General features: G+C 37.6%; 1 protein-coding gene across 50 annotated transcripts in view; it reads left to right on the top strand.

Annotated features, from left to right (window-relative positions):
• LMO7 (LIM domain 7) overlaps positions 1-21,780 on the top strand; it is a 228,749-nt gene that overhangs the window by 181,720 nt on the left and 25,249 nt on the right. For 28 of the 50 annotated variants that reach the window (XM_078345847.1, XM_017970816.4, XM_035296152.3 and 25 more), the window contains 8 exons: positions 1,774-1,891; positions 4,220-4,362; positions 5,957-6,389; positions 8,469-8,774; positions 18,152-18,266; positions 19,313-19,474; positions 20,236-20,423; positions 21,475-21,535. In XM_078345847.1, coding sequence (XP_078201973.1) covers positions 1,774-1,891; positions 4,220-4,362; positions 5,957-6,389; positions 8,469-8,774; positions 18,152-18,266; positions 19,313-19,474; positions 20,236-20,423; positions 21,475-21,535 — 1,526 coding nt within the window. The remainder of the gene's footprint in view (positions 1-1,773; positions 1,892-4,219; positions 4,363-5,956; positions 6,390-8,468; positions 8,775-18,151; positions 18,267-19,312; positions 19,475-20,235; positions 20,424-21,474; positions 21,536-21,780) is intronic. The other 22 variants (XM_078345748.1, XM_035296137.3, XM_078345641.1 and 19 more) reach the window with 1 other exon arrangement.

Genomic DNA, 21,780 nt, shown 5'->3' with positions numbered 1-21,780 from the left:
ATCCTGATGGAACTAGTTATGGTATATGAGAGAAAGAGGAGAATCTGGGATGACTCCAAGATGTGTGACCTAATGTTGGGAAGGACAGAGGTGGCCTTTACTGATATCAGGAAAGTGAGAAATGAGCAGGTTGTGAAGGGGACAATCAGGTTTTCTATCTGTGACAAACTTGAGATGCCTATTAGGCTTCCAAGTGGAGAATGAATAGAAGTTGGATATACCTTTCTGGGATCCTGAGGAGTGAATGGCATTTAAGAAGTTATGTATACTGGTAAAGGGCCTTTGAATCAGAGGGAACAGTTTAGGAAAGATGTTTGTTGAAACTGGAGGTCGGATATTAATTTAAGAAGCCATTTTGGAAGTCTAGGTGAGTTGACTGTACTCTGATCTAGGGTATTGGCAATAGAGATGGAAAGAAAGAGACACTGAATGAAAGGACTTGATAACTAATGGAAAGTGGGGAGAAGGGAGAAACAATGCTGAAATGTGGTTCTTAGGTTTCAGATGTGGAAGATGGAGGGCAGGTAGCATCATTAGTCATCATAAGTGGAAGAGCAGGTTTGGGGACAAGATTGAATTTGGTCACATTAATAATAACCATGCATTTAGTGAGTTACAGTTTACAAAATCCCTTGTAGATATTATTTTAATCAGCCCTTTGACAATTGAAGTGCCTAGGGGATATCCTTGCAGAATTATTCATTCAAGGAGCAATTGAAAATGAGTTAAAGGAAGGACTGGTTCCTTAACTATGGAATTGGGAATCGCTTGGAAGTTTTAACTCCGTGAGCTAGCTAAGCTAGGAATTCCTAAACTGGCTAAGAGCAAACATGCTTTAAAATAAATAATGATGGCAACTTCGTGGAAGGCAAAATTTAGATGTCCAGGCAGGAGATGAACAGTTAGTTAAATAAAGTCAGGAGTACAGTATAAAAGATCAGTAGGAAAGAGCTTCAAAGCCTCTTTCTCTCATTCCTACTTGCTCCTCTGTATTCAGATCTGACCTCTCCCTCTCCTTGAGACCACCCTCAGTCTCTCTTTCCCGTCTGGTAGAGTTTACCAGGCTCTTTTATGTGCATGTAGAGAGCACACATGTGCCTGTGTCCAATGCCCCACTCTGTTCATTGGTTTCTACTGTGGATTGAGCTCTCCCAAAGCTTAACCTCAGTCCATCCTTGTGTTACAAGTTGAATGCATACAAGCTGCCCTCATGAAAGAAGAGGGTTATAGAGGGAGTTATAAAGGACTGTTAGAAACTACCTGTGGTGCTTTGAGAATAGGTCTAGTGCTGTGGTAGGGCACAGAATCTTTTAGAAGCAGCAGCACATTTATTCAAGGCATTGAACTTGAGGAGAAAAATATCAGGTAAACATTAAATTATTGATAAGTGCCCAGCAAAGGCAGCCAAACCTCAGCAGATTATCTTTGAGGGAGATAGAAACTAAAAAGAGATGATTCTAGTGACTATTCTTTTCCCTAAAGTAATCTCTTTATGCATTAACCTCTTTAAATATAAACCGGGTTATTTTTTTGTCAGACTCATATAGGGCTAATCTAGCCATTTTGTGAAAAAATTCACACTCGAGTGCTAGGCTCTTGTTTCTGAGTTTTGGAAAAACACATCTATCTCTGTAGTGCTACTTTTGTGACACTATCACTGAAGTGTCAAGGGAGAAATTTAGGTGGAATTTCCAAATGTAAGTCCAACCTCAGTTTAACCCCTAAGTCTGGTCATGTGAACTTCCATAGTAACCATGAGTATTTTTATTGTAGGAGTAAGTCCATGAGTGATGTCAGCGCAGAGGATGTTCAAAACTTGCGTCAGCTTCGTTACGAGGAGATGCAAAAATTAAAATCACAATTAAAAGAACAAGATCAGAAATGGCAGGATGTGAGTATTTGGGGGGTTGGGACTGGGGAGAGTGTATTTGTTTGACTATTCTTTGCTTTTCTCAAAGTCAATATACTCAAGACCATTTTCCTTGCTATTACAGAATTCAGTTCTGTATAAAATGTAACCAACTTCATTTACAAAGATTTTAAAACCATTTTCTTCCTATTATTGTTGCATATTTTAAAGGCCATTGTGAAAAATATACCTGAGTGTTTATTTTCTAATATTCCCTGAGTTCTCAAAAATGTGAGTTGCTTCCTTGCAGTATAGTGAACTTATTCACTTGGTTATTTGGTTGAATTTGGGATATGCACATTGAGTATGCTTCTGATGGGAAAGACCTGCCTGGGCAAAGTTTCGGGACAGAAGAAGAACAGGGTTCTGGCTGAGATCTTGGCATCAGTAAAGAAAGATGAAAATGGTTAGTAATTAAGAGTTAATTAAGGAGATTTGGGGAGAAATAAGTAATAGAACTCAGAGCAATATTTTGGCTGAATAAGTCACGAGGTCAAGAGATCGAGACCATCCTGGTCAACATGGTGAAACCCCGTCTCTACTAAAAATAAAAAAAATTAGCTGGGCATGGTGGCACGTGCCTGTAATCCCAGCTACTCAGGAGGTTCAGGCAGGAGAATTGCCTGAACCCAGGAGGCGGAGGTTGCGGTGAGCTGAGATTGCACCATTGCGCTCCGGCCTGGGTAACAAGAGCGAAACTCTGTCTTAAAAAAAAAAAAAAAAAAAAAAAAAAAAAGAAATGTTTTTGCAGAATTGACGTATATCCAGGTGTTTATATAGATGTAGACTTAATCTTTAGTTTTGATCCTGAAGAAAAAAGCTTGACCATTTATTTGAATAAAGTAATTGTGAAAAACTGAAGAAATGCAAAGAAATACAGTAGACAAATGATCAGAGAAATTTGAGGACGACTTTACGGTGAGAGTTGAGTGATAGCATGAACACAGGAGTCAGCGTGAATCTTAATTTTCAAAGGAATTAATAGTCTCTGAAATGAAGAAACCCCTGCCCTGCCTACCTTTCTAAATTCTAGTGCCTTCTTTAATTGGGAACTCAATTTAATTGTCAAGAAACAGTAGTTCAGTATCACTTTGCCAAAATACATGGTGAATTTTATGGTATGAGAGTAAGTATTAAGGGCTTATCTGTTAGGTTAAATCAGATAAAAATTCATGGCAGTTATGCTATAGGACTAAGTGTGGATTGCTTTTGTTCTTTCTGGAAGAAGTTCCTATTGGTCTCAGGCTGTTTTTAAAGCAGGAGTGGCTCTGTGGGCTGGCAAGGGGTATAAACCAAACTTACATTGCATGCCCTGGGGGTGAAGTTTGGTTTTGTTTGAGACCTTGAATGTGGTTCTGTTTGGACTGGAATGCCACTAACAGTTCTTAGCATGGTGTTTCTCTATTTTGGAGACATGGAAAACTTTATACCTTGAAAACTGTCTTAACCCCCTGGGTGTCAGAACCAGCCTAGGTTTCTGGGTGGAAGTGAAAAGCTGAATTAGGGTGATTGTCCCTGGGATCACCCAGCAAGGTTAGACTTAACATTCCTGGGGATATGGGAGACAGGTGTGAGTTTGTTCTCACCACATGTTCCTTATTACCCTAACCTAGGTGGACTTAACCCTTATGAAATCCCACACTCAAGTCTCACCTTCCCAGTTAAAGCCTCTCCACAGCCTCCGCTTCCGGAGGTAGAACCAGCCCCATGGTCTCCTTAGGACCCCACTCTCTCACGCAATCCTGTCACACTCGTTCCTGAACTTTTATTTAGATGTCTGTCTCTCCTCTGTAAACTGAGAGTTTCTTGAGGGAAACCACACCTTATGCATGTATGTATTAATAGTTCCTACACTTGGGCCTGTCTCAAAGTAGGGATTGAGCTCTGTTCGTTAAATGAAAGACAGACTACATCTGCGCTTAACCATCACAGTCGCGTTTCTGTTTCAGTCTTACCAGTGAAACATGTTTCACGTAACAGCCAGGTTTTTGGAGTGAGATGAAAATGAATTTGAAACAGTTCTTGATCTAATTACAAGCATTTAGCATTCTTTGTGAAGTGTGCAATGAGGCAGATACTTTCTGGGAAAACAAAAATGGGGTCTATGTTATTAGGTCAGGTTTTTCAGACAGACACAGATAAAGGCTTAGTACAGAAACACTGGCTATAAAAAGCAAAATTAGGGCACCTTGGCATCCAGTTGGAGTGAATAGTTTCAGTGATGTAATAAGATACTCTGGCACATTCTCGCTGCTAGAAATGGTGTCTAGAAATTCAGGTGTGCCCCTGCTGATGTGATTTTTCTGTCAGGACCTTGCAAAATGGAAAGATCGTCGAAAAAGTTACACTTCAGATCTGCAGAAGAAAAAAGAAGAGAGGGAAGAAATTGAAAAGCAGGCACTTCAGAAGTCTGAGAGAAGCTCTAAGACGTTTAAGGAAATGCTCCAGGACAGGTAATAATGCTGAATGCACCTTGGTTGTAACAGGGATGGGGATGCCAGGCTTATAAACAGGTATTTTGTGTAAGTGTAGTGTGATGTAAGTGTCCACCAATATTCAACTTTAATCAAATATGCAAAGAAACGTTCCAGATTTTGGTCTGCAGTGAAAAAGCAAAGCATTGTTGAAATAGTGACTTAGAGTAACAAAATAAATGAAGACTTAAAATAGGTGTTCATTATTTCTTCTCTTACCTTATGCATTCACATGCAGAATTGGATGCCGTTGGCTATGTTTGGTGCAGGAAATACACTACATCTTACTCTTAAGCGAATTAAGGAATGAGATGGTCCAATAAAACCAGCTCTTTTAATTAAATTGTGTAAAATATAACAAGGTTCTTTTTCATGCTTAATGGTACAATTCATTATATTTTAAAGAAAGTTTTTATAAATGTGTGTGTTTTATTCTTTGCTTTACAATATAACAGTATAAAGGTCAAATTTAAACTTTCCTGTAAAGCATTTGTTACTGCATGAAACATTAGGGTATTTACAGGTCAAGGAGGAGGAAAATCTACTTTTAGAATAATGTTAGAAGGGAAATATGCTGTCAGATGAAATTAAACAAGGCTGCTTTCTGCCCTAAAAGCCAATGATAAGCACAGTTTCGTTCACTTAAATGTAATTCAGTTAGGTTGGAAGGTAGGTTTTCCTTTCTAAATGTGAGAGATGAAGGTGTTTTGTAAACCTTTCTGTAAATCTGAATGGTAACTTTTAATCCCTAATTATTGTTCATACAAGTTCGGTCAAGCTATATTAAATCATACACTAGTTTGATCTCCACAAAAGCCCGAGTCTTTTGTAATCTTTTATTTTTACTTAATTATTGGAGATTTTTCCAGGTAAAAATCCTCACAGGACTGTCAATTAATCTACGACTTTGGAAGGTTCAAATTGGTTATCAATCATGATTTAATTTTGAAAGTAATAAAGTTATGGGTAAAATTTTGTGAATAATCTCTTACTAAAGTTTCCTTGTTTCATTATTAAAATCTCTTTACAATTAAAAATATATATCTGAGTGAAATATTTGAGAATCTTTTTAATTAAAGAAGTCAAGTTCTTATTCTTTCTTAATTGGGACATTAGGATAATTACATACATCTTGCTAGGCAGGGTGGCTCACACCTGAAATCCCAGTACTTTGGGAGGCTGTGGCAGGCAGATCACAAGGTCAGGAGTTCAAGACCAGCGTGGCCAATATGGTGAAACTCTGTCTCTACTAAAAATATAAAACAATCAGCCAGGCATGGTGGCACATGCCTTTAATCCCAGCTACTTGGGAGGCTGAGGCAGGAGAATTGCTTGAACCCTGATGGCAGAGGTTGCAGTGAACTGAGACTGCACCACTGCACTCCATCCTAGGTGACAGAGTGTGACTCCATCTCAAAAAAAAAAAAGATAATTGCATCTTTATGCTCTGTAAGTGTTGTGTTGATTCTTGTGTGAAGTTAACAGCTTTTTATTCCCAGTCCATTTTATGTGTTGATTACTCTCTGTGTCAAATGTGTATCTTTGTGGTGATGGTGCATTTCTTTCTGCTAAGGGAATCCCAAGATCAAAAGTCTACAGTTCCATCGAGGAGGAGAATGTATTCTTTTGATGATGTGCTGGATGAAGAAAAGCGACCCCCCACACTGACGATGTCAGAAGCAAGTTACCAGAGTGAGAGAGTAGAAGAGAAGGGAACAACTTATCCTTCAGAAATTCCTAAAGAAGATTCTGCCATTTTTGCAAAAAGAGAGGACAGTGTAACTACTGAAATTCAGCTTCCTTCTCAAAGTCCCATGGAGCAACAATGTCCCGCTTCTTTGTCTTCTCTGAGTTCACTGAGCACACAAATGGAGTCGACTCGTGTTTCAGCTTCTCTCCCCAGAAGTTACCAGAAAACTGATACAGCCAGGTTAACATCTGTGGTCACACCAAGACCTTTTGGCGCTCAGACAAGGGGAATCTCATCACTCCCCAGATCTTACACGGTAAAAAAAAATGTTCTTGGTTCATTTAGTTTGTTCTGAAGAGCAAAATGCTGGTGAACTTGTGCTGAGGTTGGGGTTATATCAACTTGATGTGTAAACTATACATAACATATATAAGGAAATTTTTATTTTGTGCCAATTCAATGCAAATTTAACACTTAAGATATAGCAATGGTACAGAATTTATTAAACTTTCAATTCTGTGAAAATAGGGCTGATACATTTTAAAGAATGAAGAAGATATATTCTAAGGCAGAGTATTATTTTATAATGTCATTTTTTTTAGATGTACCTTTTGTAAATTATTAGGTTGAAAAGTATGAAGTTGTTGGTATGATTGTTCTTCTTGACCTACAGAACAGCAATTTCATATGGTTTAGCCTAGATATTTTCAGGTGCTTATGTACAAATTTCTGCTTTTTTTAGATTTCTTACTTCATCAGAACTTGATATGTTTGAATATAATAATTAGAATACATCATATTGTTTATAGACATGTATTTCCATTAATATCAGGATTTTGAAGATATAGAATATTGAAGCGTTTTTCCTGAGAATAAAGTGTTACCATATCTGACAGTGAATGTGTTAATCTGAATTATGCAAAAGGCAGCAACACAGTCCTATGATTAATGTTCAGAATTTTTTTTTAGCTCTGCTAATGTACAATCCCAAACACTAAAAGAATATAAAAAATTGAATATTTGGGGTGAGAGAAGCCTACCTAGGCTAACTGGGCAACTCCTGAACATAGAATTTCATGGCAGACACCTTTTACATAGTCAAAAGACTATACGTATAGACGCAGACAAGTGTTAGCAAAGTGTATTATAGGTAAAGGGCAAATATCTCTAAGACAGAAAATATTTCCACAAATGGGTAAGGAAAAGCACTAGAGAAGTGAATATAGAAAAGTATTGGCCATTTCAAGAGAGAGGGGATTCAAATGGCTGGTAACAAAGCACACAGAAGTACGTTCAGCATCCCTGGAGCAAAAATGAGGCATATAAGTTTTTATCCATCAGAGTCATATAGACTTAAAACATTGAAAATGTCTAGCGTTGGCAAGGATGCCAAGAAACAGATGTTCTCATACATTACTTTGGGAGTGTATTGCTACAATTATTTTTAGAAACTATATATATATAAAACTTTTGTTCCAGCAAGCCTGCTTTTGGAAATCTGTGCTATAAAAATGAAAGTTTCAATTATAAAGAGATATGGTTATTTGTTACAGTATTTTTGGAAGTGACAGAACATTTTAAGCAACTTTAAATGCACATCAAATGAATAAATTGTTGATGTCCATACTACAGAATATTCAGCAAGTAAAGGGACTGGTTAGAGTTTTATCTGTTGACCTGGAGTGGATCAAAAGAACAACAAGACTGGGAGAGCATTAGGAGAAATACCTAATGTAGATGACAGGGTGATGGGTACAGCAAACCACCATGGCATGTGTATACCTATGTAACAAACCTGCACATTCTGCACATGTACCCCAGAACTTAAAGTGTGTAAAGTGTGTGTGTGTGTGCATATATATACACACACATCACTGAGACCTTTTGGCTCTCAGTCAAGGGGAATCTCATCATTCCTCAGATCTTACATGGCAAAAAATGTTCTCAGTTCATTTAGTCTGTTCTGAAGAGCAAAATGTTGGTGAACTTGTACAGAGGTTGGAGTTACACCGTCTTGTTGTGTAAACTGCACGTAACACACACACACACACACACACACACACACACACACACACACGTATATATGGCAATTTTATTTTATGCCAGCTTAGATTCAGTGGAAATTTAATGCTTAAGATGTTTGCTTGGAGTAAACAAGCAAAGCAAATTTCAGAAGTTTGTATGTGATATGAATGCTTTTGCTAAAACGATTCCCCCTACTACATGTGTGTTTGTCTATTAGTGTGAGAGAACTCAGTCCAAGCTTTTAGCAATAGTTATGTTACTGTAGGAGGTATGTTATTTTAGTTTTAAAATAGTAATTTAATAATTAACTTTTAGAAACAGAAATAAAGGTAACAGAATATCAAGTTTAAAGTGATTTTTTCTTATTTAGATGGATGATGCTTGGAAGTATAATGGAGATGTGGAAGACATTAAGAGAACTCAAAACAGTGTGGTCAGCTCCCCTGCACCAAACCTGGATGCAAGCCAACTGGCTTCAAGCTCATCTAGCCAGAAACAGGTAGCTGCAGCAGAAGATGTGACAAGGCTGCCCTCACCCATATCCCCCTTCTCGTCTCTTTCCCAAGACCAGGCTGCCACTTCTAAAGCTACGTTGTCTTCCACATCTGGCCTTGATTTAATGTCTGAATCTGGAGAAGGGGAAAACTCCCCCCAGAGTGAAGTCTCAACATCCCAGGTGAGTTTGGGAAAGTTCTTTATCATCTGTGGCTCAGACATGCATTTAAAACTGGAAACTTGTCTCAAACCTCAAATCTCTACGTGTTAATCTGGGCTAAAAATGTGAAAAATGATACAATGGCTTACATTGAACAGATCTTGGTGGAAGTCTGTCTCTTTCTACTCTGGGTACATAGATCCAGATAACACTTGTGATGTGAGTCTATGGAGACTTTGTGCACCAGTCTCCTTGGGATTTGGCTGGTGTTTTCTCTGTATTCCACATTTCAGTAGTTGTGGCCTTATACTGCTAGTGCCCTGTAGTCCCAGGTTTCAGGTACAGTTGTCACTTTAAAGGTTTTAGATGCAGGTCTGAATGTGCCTCATTCTTGCCCCAGGGAAGCTGAACATGAGTCTGTGTGTTTTGGGTGTCTTTGGGTGACAGAAGCCCTTTCCCAGGGAACTTAACAGGCCACAAGGAAAAATTGATGCACATGATAGGTGCTCGCCTCTAGGGACATGGCATTTCTTTTTCGATTATTTTAATCTTCTAATGACTTTTAATACTATTTCATACTTTAGAACATCTGAACATAATTTTTGATGGCCTCTTGTCTCTTAATGGGACTATCCAGGCTTGTTATAATATGACAATTGTATTCCACAACATTTGGAGTCCAAACAAAATATACCATCAGGTGAAGAATGATTGGGGATGTGTGTGGTTTTTCCTACTTAAAATTCTAATAGATGACTTCTTAGAGAATGATTAGGTAATAAATGTTCTTTGTAGCCTACCTGTAAAACACACTGAAAGTCTTTGGTGAACAGAAAGCTCTTTCTTAGAAAAATTCTTGCTTAGCAATTTGATAGTTGAATGAACCCCTTAGCATGGAGGAGCTTTTGTGGTTCTTCGACTTGCTTTAGTATTCCCTGTTGCCCTGCAAAACTTTAAGAGAAAGACAGTGTGTGTATGGTGTGTGTGTGTGTGTGTGTGTGCATGTGCATGTGTGTGTACACACACACATATATATATATATATGACTTGTCCTAAGTTATATTAATTAAATGATGTAAAATTATTTGGCATTTCATATTTATTATTATTGATTTTTTATTTGTGTGGGAAAACTTAAGAAATTTAAACTTTCTTTTCTAGTTATAAAGTACTATGTACTTTAGAAAATTTGGAAATGCAGGGAAGTATAAATAATTTAAATTTCTGATGATTCCATCATTTAGAGGTAATTGTTAACATCTAGGTATATTTCTTTTGTTTTTTTCCCTTGCATATTTACAGGCATATATCTAAAAACAATTTCTTTAGCTTGCCGAAATAATTAGTTGCAAATTATCATTCCATGTTGAAGGAACTGGAAATATATAATTAACATCCTAAGTCTCAGTTGAGGAGAACAATAGCCTATGCTGTATTGTACTTGGGGAACATAAGGTACCAGGAATGAATAATAAAAGCAAAAGCAAAGTGTCTTTTGTTTCATGGATTTGTATATTTGCCTTTACCTTTTTCAAATAGTAAATCCAACAAAGCAGCCTGAATCAGGTGCTGCATGCTGGGTGTTAGTACCTCCCTCAGGGTGGCAGCTGAGTAACTGCAACTTCGGATTAAGGAACAGAGGCAAAGTGTGGTGTGTGGGTGTGTCTCAGGTTATTGCAATTCAGAGGAGCTTCAATTAATGTGGCACTGTTTCAGCTTTCATCATTAATGGATTTATACTTCTTTGTTCCCAAACTTGAGATGGTATTTCACCAAGAAAAATTAGGCCTGATGACAGTGGAAGCCATTGGAATTCTTTAACATAGACATAATTCATAAGGTGACTTACCAATCTCTGATGCTTGGTGTGTCCATTTCTGTGCCAGTAGGGCCATAGCTTCTATACCACCGCACTGCCTTTGTCTCAGAAGGAGCTTACTGCCTTGAGAGAAGGGTGTGAATGTGTATGACGGCTGAGCAATATGTAAAGGGCCCGTGCAACACTCCTCCAGACTTCATTCAGACACTGTAGCTCTAGGTGTTCAGAGGATAGCAGAATCAAGAGTAGCATGTGGCTGATCATCTAAATGTTTTGGTAGGTTTGTAAAAGAATGTTCTTCAGGTTATTTTTCTCTTCCATACCTTGCACTTTTGCTGGCACTGTCTTTTCCAAACTCCAAAATCCCCCTGATGTTATTCTTTTCTTTCTTTTTTTTTAGATAGGGTCTTACTCTGTTGCCAGGCTGTAGTACAGTGAACTCAAGCAATCCTCCCACCTTAGCCTCCTGAGTAGCTGGGACTGCAGGCACATGTCACCACTCCTGGCTAATTTTTGTATTTTTTTGTAGAGTTGGGCTTTCACCATGTTGCCCAGGCTGCTCTCGAACTCCTGGGCTCAAACAATCCATTTATCTTGGCCTCCAAAAATGCTGGGATTACAGATGTGAGCCACCATGTGCAGCTGATGTTATAATCATTTCTATCCTGGCTTCTATTACGCTAATCCAGGCCCTTTTCCTATCTGTGCAAATAGTTACAGGTGTTAGTGTGTACTGCACAAGACTGGCATCAGATTAACTTGATGCCGGGTTGGACTCAGTAATTTCTCTACTCCAAAGCTTCTAGTAGCACTGTGGGGTTTGCTGAATGAAGTTCGTAGTGCTCAGGGAAGCACTTATATCTCTCATTCCCTTTGTAGCGCAGTCATAGCTGATGGTAGCATGCTTATTATGTGCCAACCAGGCTTCTCAGGGAGGTATCTTAGTTAATCCTCACATCAGCCCTGTGAAGTCATCCACAGTCCGATGTGGACGATCATGATTATCCCTATTTTATAAACATAAAAATTGAGGCATGGCATGGGCATTTTACTTGTTCAGGGCTGTGCAGGGTACCAAGTGGAGTCAGGATATGAACCCAGACAGTCTGACTCAAGATTTAGTATCACGTTATGCTAGCATGCTATGTCCTGGGAAAGAGAGGTGATTCACCTGCATATGGCTGCTTGCTTTTTCTTGGATACGTCCTGTACTTTCTGGAGCTCATCATTGCTTCCCCATTTGAAGATGCTTATTTCACACATCTCTGCCTTTTAAAGTCTTACTGTTCCTCAAAAGCCCAGGAGGACCACTTTCTTCATGAAACAAGTTATCACCCCTCCCCCACTGGAATCAAACTTCGTACCCTTGAAAAGTTTCACTCACTGAATTCTTCCTTGTCCCATATAGTTACGTGTTCCTCCTTCACTGATATTCTTTGTACATTCTTACATATAATTGGCACTTAGTTTTACTGACTTGAACTGTATTCAAGGCCTTGATTACTAGGCTGAAGTATGAACTTGATCAGGCAGGTAATTTAGAGTCCTTATTGGTTCTTTAGTGTGGGCATTTGAAGATTAAGGGTTGTTTTAGGAATGTAAGCACTGGCTGGGTGCGTTGGCTCAAGCCTGTAATCCCAGCACTTTGGGAGGCTGAGACGGGTGGATTCCGAGATCAAGAGATCGAGACCATCCCGGTCAACATGGTGGAACCCTGTCTCTACTAAAAATACAAAAATTAGCTGGGCATGGTGGCACATGCCTGTAATCCCAGCTACTCGGGAGGCTGAGGCAGGAGAATTGCCTGAACCCAGGAGGCGGAGGTTGCAGTGAGCCGAAATTGCGCCATTGCACTTCAGCCAGGGTAACAAGAGCGAAACTCGGTCTCAAAAAAAAAAAAAAAAAAAAAAAAAGGAATGTAAGCACTATGGTGTTCCCTAGAGTTATTTTAGGAAAGCCAAATCTGGAAGCAGAGACTAGTTAGGAGCCTCTCAGAATTGCACTAATAAGGTGGCATGTGCCATAAAGTAGAAAAATCATAATGAAGGAAAGCACTTAATATGGTCTTATTTAAAATCTGCCCATAGAGATTTCCTTTTCATCCTCATAGCTGAGCTGTGGGTTTTGTCCTTCTCTCTTCTTTTTTCCCCCTTTCTTCTCTTGTAGTTTTGATTTTTCTCTACCTTTCTTGCCAATCCCAGCTGCCAAGCTCATTCTGGAGGTGAACCCAGGCAAAGGAGAGGGAGTGTGACTCCTGGAGTTCTTCACCCCCCTCCACATGCAGATGTGGTTTTCATGATTCTCCCCAAAGTTGGTCTTGCCTACAGGTTTCTGGTTTTTTTTTTCTGTCCTTTCAGAGCTCTAGATTTTCAAACTCTCTACAAATCCGCTTTCCAGAAACTCTGCTCCAGATTTTTTAAAGCAGTAACCCCTAAATGGGATGACACATATGGAAGAAAGGAACCTTTCTGCATGTCCATATCCTGATCTCAGCCCCACGATTAGTGACCCTTTGGATATAGCTGCACTTTTGCTAACTTTTCACCTTCACTAGAACCTGCTCTCCATGAGGGTGAAACACAACCCTCCCTTCCTCCTTGTCAGTGAAGTGCCTGGATCTGTACATGTTCGCTGAATGCTGACCAAATTTTCTTGGCTTTAGAGCTAAGTATTTGAGAATTAAATGGGATTTTCTTTAATTGATCTGGAAACTGCTTAGCCAGCATGGGTATTATGTTTAACATTTGCTTCCATGGGAAAAAGAAGGCCATTACTGGGCATCAGTCATGTCTGCCTTGACACCTTTTAAATGTTTCATTTAATCATCTCAATAACCCTGCAAAGTAGGTGTATTAGCCCCATTTTTACCAATGAAGTACTTGAGATTTGAAAGTTATAAAACTTGCCCCAGGCTGGCGAAATGCCTTGGCCACAACTGCGATTTATCTGATGTGAAAGTTTTTTGAAATATGACAGACTCATATTTGAGGACTGCCTTATGTATATTTAAGAGAATACATGTTGACTTATTTGGACTTTGCTATGTCTTTAGGATTTTAGAACCACTGGGGGATGAAATGCCTTTTTGTCTATAAAGATAAAATCATCCTTGAAATCATTTTGAGGAAAGGTGATATTATATGTTTATTGAAACTTACCAGAACTAACATGCAGAGTTCAAAATCTTCCAAGTAGGGCAGTAAGGAGCTGCCAGCAATTTAAAAACAGAGTGTGATATAATAGCATATTCTATAACTAAAGTTCTGGCAGCTGTGTGGACAATGAACAGAATAAGGGCTGGAGGCAAGAGAGCCAGTAACCCGGGGTAACCATAGGAGTTTAGAGGAGATAATGGCCTGAGCTATGATGATACCCCAAGGGAGGGTGGTAAAGTGGGGATGATTCAAGATGGATTATGGACTTGATAGAACTTTGTAAAATGTAAGCGTGTATGGTGGAGAGTAGTAGTACAGGGATTGTGGTATTTGAGTGGGGAACAGTTAGGGGAAGGAAGGAGAAAGAGGCCCAGAAAGAATCCGGTGTTTCTAACTTGGGCATCTGATGAGCTATTGATGCAATCAACCAAAATATGTAAAGCAAGAGGTAGAAGAACAGGTTTGGGAGGAAGATAATGAATTTAATTTTCAAATTGTTGGACTTGGACATTGGAGGTTGCTCAGAAAAGCATGTAGTCAGAGAGGTTGGAGACTGACTAAGGAACAAACAACACAATGAAAAGAGGAGAGAAAAAGAGGAACATGCTCGTGAAACTGAGTGGCAAGAGACATGGGAAGGAAGGCTGGAGAAGTGGAGATAATAGGTGACTTTAGAAGATTGTTTCCCAGAAAGCAAGAATAGTGGGTAGTGCCTGGAGGGATGAAAACTCAAGATGCATTTGGTAGGTAGAAGATAATCTTGGAATGGGATAAGGACAGTGACGGGTGTATTATAGAAACACTACCTGCTGCAGCGGAATGAAGGATTTAGAGAGAAAGACCAAGATTTGACGACTACTCAATTCATTTTCTCATTCCAGTAAGACTCTGAAAGAAAGACACTAAAGAACTATATGTATACAAATTCAAAGATTATGTATTTCCTCTGATATTCCTGATTTTACAGTCCAGATTTACTTTTAGGGTTAATTTTATCAACTAAGTAGGCTTCCCTTAACACATTTGTCTAATAGAAAAAATTTGAGGAATGTAGCTTTCTGATTTGACATTTAAGATTGGCCCTGTTTTTAAAATTAAATTCTATGGTGACATGAAAATCTTAATTCAAGAGATTTAGCAGAAATAAATGTTACCTTTGGGACTCCAGACCCCCCTCATGTTTTTGTTTAAAAATGTAGAATCTTGTACTTCTGTTTCATCAGGCATCAGTCTGACAGTTGGTGGGGCCATCTGAACTTTCAATGGATACTTCTGCTCACGTTGTACATAATTTGAGGGAAATTTTAATTTTATATACTGAGATGTTGATAGACAACTGCCTTATCTTTTCTGGCATGAACAACTGAAACCACTTGGATAGTTCATTATCAGTCATCAGGAATCTAGATCTCCCCCAATAATTTATATTCCTGTTCCATCCAGTTCAAAGATGATATTGCCATTATTATCTTCTGAAGCTTGGATTCTTTGTAGGGTACTCACTTGGCATATACCTTGCAGAGAAAAATAAGGAAGTTGAAATCCTTCCTGAAATCATTGTTGAACAATTTATACTTGAATGTAATTATAGATATGTTCACTTGCAAGAAGTTTCAGGAATAATTTACTGTAAGAACATGGGATTGAACAGAGATGCCTCAAGAGTGCCATAAGGGGAAGGCCACACAAGTGGGGCTCTGGGACTCTTACTTTGAAACCACAGCCACTCACTTTAATCCTTTCCGTATATTGGTTTGGAAAGAGGCGCTCTGCATAAGACTTTGATTTGAAAGTAGGCTTCTTAAAACCAAAATTAAAAATCAGTATCTATGAAAGAGAAGGCTTTACCAGGCCCAGTGACATGCATGTGGTCACCTGGTTAATGAGAGAAATGCACCGGTAATTACCCATGTGGTTCTTTTCTCTTTGACTGTGTCTGTCCCAGCAACTGACAACGACAGTCTGCCTGGCTGTAGCCACAGGGACGCTGTCCTTTCTGTTAACTCTTTCAAAGAAGAGATGGTTATCTGCCCTTTTATTACTATTTAAGATGTTCAAATAGTGATTTCTTTGTTTCTGAGGTAAGTATAGTCCTTCATGAGACAGTATTTCCAATTTAATATAAGAGTGAAACATTTCCCTCTAGGGCTTAAGCTCGTTCTGTTTGATCCTATATTTGGTAGAAAAGGATAATGTTCGCTTGCTATCATCTCCCACGAAATATTTTTAATGTACTTTGAGAGTATTTATCAAGACTCCATCCTGTCTTTTATTCTTAGAACTAGAAAACATCAGTGTTTTGAATATGTAACCCCTGATTTGTCTCTTTCTTACACAGCAAATAGATTCTGCAGTTTAATTGGCTCTAAGTCAGATTTTTTTTTTTGTAAGAGTGGTGAAGATGACCACTTATTTTCACTGAGTCATCTCTGACTTAAGTGTATGGTGGTTTCGGCTAGGAAATAGAAACAACCAGTAATTTTTGCTATTCTTAGCAGAGTTTTATTATATTCTTCAGATTGGCATTCATCAGGTGATTATTAACAAGTGTTATGACTACATCTGCATTTCCACATTCCAACTGCTTTACAAAAGGCTTTCTACTGAAACCTAAAAATCCTATACCCACTGAAAAATCAACAATTATATTTTGAGAGCAATAATCAGCCCTAATTTATTTTTATTTCCCACAGTGCTAAGTATTATGTTTTCTACAGAGTAAACAATCAATATATGTCAAACAGTTGAATGAGTGAAATGTCATAGTACTTCTGCATATCCATATGGAGTAGCAAATTCTTAATCTTTTATTTAGTACCTTCCTTTAAATTCTTGTGTACTATCTTAGTCCATTTAATGTTGCTATAACAGAATACCTGAGGCTGATTGATTTATAAAGAAAAGAGGAGGTTTATTTGGCTCATGGTTCTGGTGTCTGGAAAGTCAAAGAGCATGACACTGGCATCTGCTTGGCTTCAGGTGAGGGCCATGTGCTGTGTCACAATATGATGGAAAAGCAGAAAGCCAAGTGGTGTGCAGAGACCCAACACAAGGCAACCTCACTTTATAACAACCCACTCTTGTGGTAGCTAATTCAGTCATGCTAGAGTGAGAACTTCTCCCATGAGACTGCATTAATCCCTTCATGAGGGCAGATCCTTCATGACCCAAACACCTGTTAAAGGTAACACCTCCAAACACCACCACATTGGCCATTAAATTTTAACGTGAGTTTTCTTGGTGATGAATCACATCCATACCATGGCATGTACTATCCTAGTTTTTCTCAGAATATTGCCACTTGTTTTAAACTTGTTTTATGGGTAGAAGAACTAAGGCAGAACGTTTTATGAATTGCCGAATTGGTCCTTGGGTTAGGTTTAACTGCCAAATTAAAATGGAGATTGGTAGGTCTTTTTCTGGAAAGTAAAACAGGTTTAGGAAGAATTCTAACAGGTAAGTCTGCTTTTTATGATTAGGAAGCAAAGAGCTGAAGCACGAATCTCATAAATTCATATTTATGATCTGTCTGTTGGTCACTCAAAACAAAATATGTAAATTACAAAAGAACTTAAGGTTTGCACAGACAATATACTGTAAAACTTGAAACATTTGGTTTAGAAAATAGTTTAAGTTCCATGGAATTCAGAATTTATTGGGTAGTATAATGATAGCAATGGGAGTAATTATACCTTTTGTTCAAGAGGCTATTGTTTTTGGGGGCTTATGGGCTGATGTTATTTTGAGGAAGTCATGGTCTGTGGCTCAGGGTGTGTCAATAGGGGACCCTCTTGGTATCTTAAGGAATAATTCCTTACAGTTGACATAGTTCTGCATTTTGCAGCATTTAGAACAGCTACACCTTAAACACTAAATTTTCACCTGGCATTTGGGCAAGCAAAAATGCCCTTCCAAACTTCACATACCCACTGGGCAGTGGTACCAGTCCTAGTGGGTGCTACTGGAGGCTAAATTATGTGTCTGTGAACCACTTGAAGTTATTCAGATAAATATGTCAAGTATTGGGTATAGGTTTTTACAAGTTTGGTGGTCCTTTTTGAATAAATGATTTAAATCACTGTACTTATATCTGGGCAATGAATACATGGTCTGTGTATTAGACCCAATTGTACAGTGGGCAGAAACCTAAGCTTGTCCACAGCTAATTGAATTACATTATTAATATGAAGAAAAAGATGTACTGGCAATAAGATTTTCCTTATTTTAGTGGAAAAAGAATAAACTTGGTGCTATTTATATAAATGAAAGCTTTACCAACCCAAGGAAGAAAGAATGAAGCTTCTAGCTTATCATGAAATGATTCAAGTATACCTAGCGTGCAGCCTTCCTTCTTACATGGATAGACTTTCCTCCATGTGGCTGCCAGGGACACCTGATATGAGCGTTTCATGTTTTGTTTTCAGGATCAGTTCAGTGATATGAGAATCAGCATAAACCAGACGCCTGGGAAGAGTCTTGACTTTGGGTTTACAATAAAATGGGATATTCCTGGGCTCTTCGTAGCATCAGTTGAAGCAGGTAAATGATATATTCAGCTCTACTGAACTTTCTTCTCCTTTTTCATCTTTCGTTGTGGGGTTGGGGACCACAGAAATTAGTCTATTTAACATAGGAGGAGAAAATGTGTGAGAAATGCAACTCTAAGGCCACGGAATACGTACTCTTCCCTGGGATTATTAGTTGGGGTTACAAATTCCATATTGTTTATTATTCTTGCCTAATTAATTTTAGTTTTGAAGAGCATTAGTTTTGTGATTTTACAGATTTTGTCCATTTTGGATATTATATTTGGAAATACTAACAGCACTTAAGATTCAGAAAGAACTTGCCATGATCACCATACTTTGCAGTAGATATATAAGTGCTATTTAATAAGGTGATTTTTTTTTTGAGTGCTCTAATATACATTGCCTATGAAGTCTTTGGGACTTCTGCAAAAGAATTTCCCCTCCCCCATCCAGGTCTATACCATGTCAAGCCCAGGAACTCTTTGCAAAACATTACAAGGTCTAAAATTAAAATGAAAGCTGTTGTATCTAAGAGGAGTTCCTTTATTTTTACTTTTATTTTTTACATATTTCAGCTATATAAAATTGTATGTTAACACCAGTTATTTCTTTTACATCTTAAGATTGCCTTATTTAGATAATGGTATTTTAGTTATGGAGTAATTTTAAGCAGTTTTAAATAGCTATGTTTTCTTCTGCTCCATTCCAAAATGTATCTGATTTGCAAGCTCATTAAAATGCAGTGTATTTCACATTTCAAATTTAAGAATTACTTTTTTTTTTGTTCTTGGGAGGTTAATAAAGAAGTTTTATTGAATATATTTTTCCTTTAATTCTTAACAAAGATGCATTCTATAGAACTTAAAAACTAACTCTAATGCTTTGCATGTTGTACGTAGATACTCGATATTAAAAAAATAGTGACCTTTCTCCACCTGCAAAAGAGAGAAATGGTTAATTGAAATTAAGAGTCATTTTTCTTAAGCTTAAAGCAGCAACTAGTAGAACATGTGGAATTTTTCCCAGCTGGTTGTTTAATTTGTTTTGCATTTTTAGGTAGCCCAGCAGAATTTTCTCAGCTACAGGTAGATGATGAAATTATTGCTATTAACAACATCAAGTTTCCATATAAGGATACAAAAAAGTGGGAGGAAACCATGGCTAAAGCTCAAGAAACTGGAAACCTAGTGATGGATGTGAGGCGCTATGGAAAGGCTGGTGAGTTTGTGCTACCACCATGCCTGGCCTTTGAAACTGGGGCCTGGCGCTTGGCAAGTGCTTCTAACAGTTTGCTGCAATAACTTTTTATATTTTTCACTTTACTTATGCTTTGGCATTAAAGGTGTTTTGTAGTCACGTTGTGACAAATCTTGAACCCTCCCCCTTTGAATATTCTGTCTGGACTTTTCACTAGCAAATTTACTGAATTCTACATTATTTATTGAATGATTTATATACTGGTCTGACTGAATGCAAATATCAATTGAAGACAAATGTATCTGCATCCAGGAGTTGTTTAAAATACTGAGTATTAAGAATTATGCTATGATTTAACTTTCTCGGCAGCGCCAGAACCATACTGGTATATATAGAAAGAGCCTGGTACGTCATACTCCTGTTGATTCTCAAATAACTTTGAATGTGCATTCCATTAATGTGTTTCTTAGTTTTAGAGGTTAGATGGAAAAGGGTATTAAACCTCTGCAGACCTACCAGCTTATGATATCAAAATATTTTTTTTCTGGTCCATGGGAAAGATTCAGCAAATTTGCTAGTTTTTTCATTACTAACATGATTTAACCCTTGTGTTTCAGGAAGGTGGTCTGTTGGTAAAAAGCCCTAAACTCTTGATTTATTTCACACACTGCCTGATTTGTTTGTCTTGTCTATGTAGATTTTTTTAATATGTGTATTCAATGACTTTATTCTTTCTACTTCACCATTTATGTGTACTCATTTGATCTTCATGTGCCAATCAGACTGGGGCAAAGACCAACCTTCCCTGCCATTTATACGGCATAAAACCCTCAATCTCACCAGTATGGCTACCAAAATTATAGGTTCACCTGAAACAAAGTGGATTGATGCAACTTCTGGAATTTACAACTCAGAAAAATCTTCAAATCTGTCTGTAACAACTGATTTCTCCGAAAGCCTTCACAGTTCTGTGAGTATTTAGAGAAGTAGGAGTGCTGGTGTGGAGCAAAGCAGCCGTTAGAATTGTGTATGGAAGAAAATAATTTATTTTGTTTGTGCAATTTTGATACGACCTTTAAAATGTAAATGATTGAATAAGGTAACATACAGTAAAGAGATATTATAAAATATATTTTTGAAAACCATAGGTATTCCTCATACAGTAGTTGTGAGTTACATAATGGTAAAATCAGAAGATCCCATAATGTTGACTTGCATGTGTTTCCACCAGCCTTTCATCATTAGACCCACCTCTAAGATCTTTGTGAGCATAAAGTAGCAATTATATAAAATTATACACTATAACTCCTTTATGCATTCCTTAGTCTTGACTGGCAAATAAATGTAATAGTTGGGTGTAATGTAAAACTTCATGAAGCATTTTTAGTTTTTGTGTAGATGAATTTGATGGGTAGACTTACATATGTGGTTAAGAGAAATCCGTTTTATTAATTTGATAAAAAATATAATGTAGAAATTTTTCTAAGTGTCAAAGGAATTTTTTTATATAGACTTTGAAGTAATGTGGTTTTTAGTTATGATACAAATTGTTTAAGTTAATAAATTTAAATTTCAACTAAATATTGTGCATTTATACTCACTTCTTAGATTGTGTTATTTTTATTTTCAAGTCCAAGTAACTCCTTTTATTTAATAAGGAAATCTTACCATATTGTATAAGAAAGGTTTAAATGTTTGATAATCCAATATGACTGTTTTGTGTGCTCATAAATATAAGCAAAATGAACTAATAATTATCTAGTTGATTTTATTTCTTGGAAAATTAATGATTGATTCAACTTAAAATCATTCATGCCTGCAGCTGGTCATTAATTCTGCCACAAATATTGAAGTATAATAAAAAAACTTAAGTTTCTACTACATGTAAAAGGTTGTAAGAAATGGATCAATATCTCGAGAAACTAATCTTGTTAAAATATATATTCACTAATGAGAAATGCATTATTTAAGCCCAAAGTCTAGCTGGAGAGAATATTAACTAGCACTTTTATCCTTTCCAGAATATTGAATCCAAAGAAATCAATGGAATCCATGATGAAAGCAATGCTTTTGAATCAAAAGGTAAATATCACTATTCTAACTTACATTTATAATACAGGAAAAGACACAGCACTCAAGTTCTGCTATTCTAAAAATTAATATCTGTAAGTGAAAGAAAAACTGATCTGCTGCAAGTTGAAACTAAAAAGGTTAGCACACAGATCCAGTTGCAGCCAGGTGGAAGGGCGTTCAGTTCCAGTGCTGAATAGTTCAGGAACTGCAAACAAAGCTTTGGCAGCATATTCCAGAGCTTTGAGTGCCTGCCC

The sequence above is a fragment of the Callithrix jacchus genome, chromosome 1 (assembly GCF_049354715.1).
Source record: "Callithrix jacchus isolate 240 chromosome 1, calJac240_pri, whole genome shotgun sequence".
NCBI lineage: Eukaryota > Metazoa > Chordata > Mammalia > Primates > Cebidae > Callithrix > Callithrix jacchus.
Note: the sequence above shows the minus strand (reverse complement) of the source record. Positions and strands in the feature narration are given on the sequence as shown.